Consider the following 5,000-nt stretch of genomic DNA (forward strand, 5'->3'; position numbering starts at 1 on the left):
ACTTTTTTTTTAATTTCCCACATGCAGGGAGCTATACCCCCTGATCTTTTAAATACTGGCCTCAAAATGCCCCTAAATGTAATTACTTTTTTAAAATTTCCCACATGCAGGGAGCTATAGGCCCTGATCTTTTAAATATTGGCCTCAAAATGCCCCTAAATGTAATTACTTTTTTTTAATTTCCCACATGCATGAAGCTATAGGCCCTGATCTTTTAAATATTGGCCTCAAAATGCCCCTAAATGTAATTACTTTTTTTAAAATTTCCCACATGCAGGGAGCTATAGCCCCTGATCTTTTAAATACTGGCCTCAAAATGCCCCTAAATGTAATTACTTTTTTTTAATTTCCCACATGCAGGGAGCTATAGGCCCTGATCTTTTAAATACTGGCCTCAAAATGCCCCTAAATGTAATTACTTTTTTTTAATTTCCCACATGCAGGGAGCTATAGGCCCTGATCTTTTAAATACTGGCCTCAAAATGCCCCTAAATGTAATTACTTTTTTAAAATTTCCCACATGCAGGGAGCTATAGCCCCTGATCTTTTAAATACTGGCCTCAAAATGCCCCTAAATGTAATTACTTTTTTTTAATTTCCCACATGCATGGAGCTATAGGCCCTGATCTTTTAAATATTGGCCTCAAAATGCCCCTAAATGTAATTACTTTTTTAAAATTTCCCACATGCAGGGAGCTATAGCCCCTGATCTTTTAAATACTGGCCTCAAAATGCCCCTAAATGTAATTACTTTTTTTTAATTTCCCACATGCAGGGAGCTATAGGCCCTGATCTTTTAAATATTGGCCTCAAAATGCCCCTAAATGTAATTACTTTTTTTTAATTTCCCACATGCAGGGAGCTATAGGCCCTGATCTTTTAAATATTGGCCTCAAAATGCCCCTAAATGTAATGACTTTTTTAAAATTTCCCACATGCATTGGCTTGCTTTGCTAACCCCCCATGAACCTATGATGCCCTCCAGCCCCTAAAATATGCCAACACCACGGGCCTACCTGGGTTAGATAATGAAAAATAACTACATAAAATTAGATGATTCAGAACATTTAAAACTGACTCAGAATACATGAAATGGCAAAACCAACACAACAACTCACTAAGGATGGCGTCATCAAGCAGCTCCTGTGAGATCAGCTGAGAGAGGGCGTCCAGAGTGTCTGGGGACGAGAGTGCCGAGAGCAGGGTGGCACTGGCAGGGTCAACACCACCACCACCACCACCACCTCCCCCGGCGCCCCTCCCCCCCACAACACCGCCCCCCCCCGCTGCGTTCCCGGCCTGAACCATCCACCCTCCGCTGCCTGCTGTGGTGGAGGTGCTGGTGGTGGTGGTGGTGGAGGTGGTGGTGATCTGTGGAGGTGAAAATTGGTGATATGGATAGTAGTAGTAGTAGTAGTAGTAGTAGTAGTAGTAGTAGTAGTAGTAGTAGTAGTAGTTATAAAATTTACATTGTTTTACTTAGAAATTTATTATTATTATTCAAGAAAGCCTCTCTCTCTCTCTCTCTCTCTCTCTCTCTCTCTCTCTCTCTCTCTCTCTGCCCTTCCTCCTCCTCCTCCCTCCTCCTCCTCCTCCTCCCCCTCCTCCTCCTCCTCCAACTCCTCCACTCTGGGCAGACCAAACCTCACTCTGACCTCGTGTGCGCACCGTACTGCAAAGAGGAAAGACGTACATGAAATACGCACATGGCCGAAAAAACGCACATGGAATACGCACATGGCCAAAAAAACGCACATGGGGATTTTAATGAATTGCACACAGAGAGGAATTACGCACATGAGAGGGATATAAGCAGGGAAGACGCACATAGGATACGCACATGAGCAAATAAACGCACATGAGAATTGAATGATACGCACACAGAGGGAAATTACGCACATGAGAGGGGAAAATAAAGCAGGGAAAACGCACACATGAGCCCAAGACGCACATGAGTTAAATGAAAACGCACATGAGGGAAAAAAAAACGCACATGAGAAGAAAATACGCACATGGGAAGAAAATACGCACATGAGAAGGAAAAAAACGCACACAGGGAAAAAATAAAATAGAAGGAAAAATGAAAAATGCACATGGAGAGGAAAATACGTACATGGAAAAGGGAAAATACGTACATGATATCAAAATACGTACATGAGAAGAAAAAAAATACGTACACGAGGTTAAAATAAGTACATATTAGAACACACACACACACACACATACATACATACATACACACACACACACACACACACACACACACACACACACATACATACATACATACCAAACCTAACATTACCTCCACCTTTTCTTTCCTCCATATCTCCGTTTCCTCCAGTCCCTCCAATCTCTCCTCCACATATAATAAACTTCAATGTCTCCTCCATCATCACCTCCTTCCTTATTCCCTCAATCATCACCGTTTCTCTGTAATTGCCATCTTTATCAGACTTTTTCTCTCCCTCTACAGCAGTCCATCACAGCTACTCCCTAATTCTTTCCTCCATATCTCCGTTTCCTCCAGTCCCTCCAATCTCTCCTCCACTTATAGTAAACTTCAATGTCTCCTCTATCATCACCTCCATCCTTATTCCCTCAATCATCACCGTTTCTCTGTAATTATCATCTTTATCAAACTTTTTCTCCTTCTCACAAATCTACCTCAGTGCCCCCTTCCAACCATGACAGCTGTTTCTTATCCCTGCCAATCATTACATTTTCCTTAATATCTCGCTAATTACACCTCGTCCATTAATCAATCTCCTCAAGAACATAGTTAATAACCTCTAATTACCTTCCATACCCCTAACGAGCTTCTCATTACCGTAAAAATGCCGAAAAAAGCAAAAAATATAGGCGTGGGTACAGCGGTTAAGGGCCCCATGCCTTATATAACCGCCTCCCACGCTGTAACTAGGGTGACGAAGGGTGATTTAAGGGTGTCCAAGGGTGCATAGGGTGTGGGTCTATTAGCAGGGTGAGTATGGCTTACGTTAATGGCGGATGAGCGACGGGAGGGAGAAATTAAGACGAAAATCGAGGTCCTCTCCGTTCGCCTCCTTGGTCTGGTGGTCTCGGTCTGGGAAGGCGTGGCGAGGGTGTCACTGTGTAGGCCTATCGGGGCTTTTTTTATTTTATTTTTTTAATGTTGCTGTCTATTGCGCTGGTAGGCATCTTCCCGGTGGGGTCTGATGGTCGGCCTAAGCTTCCAGGTGGGGTCTGATGGTCGGCCTATAAGCTTCCAGGTGGGGTCTGATGGTCGGCCTAAGCTTCCAGGTGGGGTCTGATGGTCGGCCTAAGCTTCCAGGTGGGGTCTGATGGTCGGCCTAAGCTTCCAGGTGGGGTCTGATGGTTGGCCTATAAGCTTCCAGGTGGGGTCTGATGATCGGCCTATAAGCTTCCAGGTGGGGTCTGATGGTCGGCCTATAAGCTTCCAGGTGGGGTCTGATGGTCGGCCTAAGCTTCCAGGTGGGGTCTGATGGTAGGCCTATAAGCTTCCAGGTGGGGTCTGATGGTCGGCCTAAGCTTCCAGGTGGGGTCTGATGGTCGGCCTATAAGCTTCCAGGTGGGGTCTGATGGTCGGCCTATAAGCTTCCAGGTGGGGTCTGATGATCGGCCTATAAGCTTCCAGGTGGGGTCTGATGGTCGGCCTATAAGCTTCCAGGTGGGGTCTGATGGTCGGCCTATAAGCTTCCAGGTGGGGTCTGATGGTCGGCCTATAAGCTTCCAGGTGGAGTCTGATGGTCGGCCTAAGCTTCCAGGTGGGGTCTGATGGTCGGCCTAAGCTTCCAGGGGGGGTCTGATGGTCGGCCTAAGCTTCCAGGTGGGGTCTGATGGTCGGCCTATAAGCTTCCAGGTGGGGTCTGATGGTCGGCCTAAGCTTCCAGGTGGGGTCTGATGGTCGCCCCAGCCCGTGCACGCGAACAGCGAGTGTTTATAGTGGCGCCATCTTGTTACAATGTGTTCTCTGTTTTAAGGATTGACGGATTGATCGACAGTTTAATGAATTGATTGAAATATTTATTGTTGTAAAATATAACAGAGGGGACAAACGATCCTGACTAGTCTACGAGGTACAAAAAATAAAACTCTTCATTATACAAAAAATAAAACATATGTTGAGGTTTGTTAACAGAAAAAGGAATTATAATGTAAATACCTAAATTAACACCTGGGGGCAAACTTTGGGTACTCCTAATTATGTCAGGTAGCACCAGGAGACTCAAAAGATACAATGGAAGGGGACGAGAAAAACAAGATAGATAGATTGATTGATAGTTGACTGTTGCAAGGGAGGAGCATGCTATCCCAATCCACAGGCAGGACCGAGTGTGATTATACAACTAAGGATATTTGTCTAAGTAGCTCCGGTAGGGGACGAGAAAAACAAGATAGATAGATTGATTGATAGTTGACTGTTGCGAGGGATGGAGGAGCATGCTATCCCAATCCCCAGGCAGGACCGAGTGTGATTATATAACTAACTTAGGATATTTGTGTAGATCGCACCAGGAGACTGAAAAGATACAATGATAGGGGACGAGAAAACAAGATAGATTGATTGATAGTTGACTGTTGCGAGGGATTGAGGAGCATGCTATCCCAACCCCCAGGCAGAACCGAGTGTGATTATACAACTAACTAAGGATATTTGTCTAAGTAGCACCAGGAGACTAAAAAGATACAATGGTAGGGGACGAGAAAAACAAGATAGATAGATTGATTGATAGTTGACTGTTGCGAGGGATTGAGGAGCATGCTATCCCAACTCCCAGGCAGGACCGAGTGTGATTATATAACTAACTAAGGATATTTGTCTAAGTAGCACCAGGAGACTGAAAAGATACGATGGTAGGGGACGATTGCTCAAAAAGAGGCCTTGGTTTAGTTAAGGGAGCGGGCGTAAGGGATTGAACATGTGAATTACAATCTTGAGGGCAAATGCAGGAGACTCACAGAGGACGGCTGAGAGAACACTATTGTTAATGAACCAG

General features: G+C 44.8%; 1 protein-coding gene across 2 annotated transcripts in view; it reads right to left on the minus strand.

Annotated features, from left to right (window-relative positions):
• The window catches only part of LOC126988626 (ataxin-7-like protein 3), a 6,371-nt gene extending 5,000 nt beyond the window's left edge, over window positions 1-1,371 (minus strand). For both annotated transcript variants that reach the window (XM_050846993.1, XM_050846992.1), the window contains exon 1: window positions 1,119-1,371. In XM_050846993.1, the coding sequence (XP_050702950.1) occupies window positions 1,119-1,308 (190 nt within the window). In that variant the 5' untranslated portion in view covers window positions 1,309-1,371. The remainder of the gene's footprint in view (window positions 1-1,118) is intronic.
• Window positions 1,372-5,000: the final 3,629 nt, after the last annotated feature.

The sequence above is a fragment of the Eriocheir sinensis genome, chromosome 69 (assembly GCF_024679095.1).
Source record: "Eriocheir sinensis breed Jianghai 21 chromosome 69, ASM2467909v1, whole genome shotgun sequence".
Classification (NCBI taxonomy): domain Eukaryota; kingdom Metazoa; phylum Arthropoda; class Malacostraca; order Decapoda; family Varunidae; genus Eriocheir; species Eriocheir sinensis.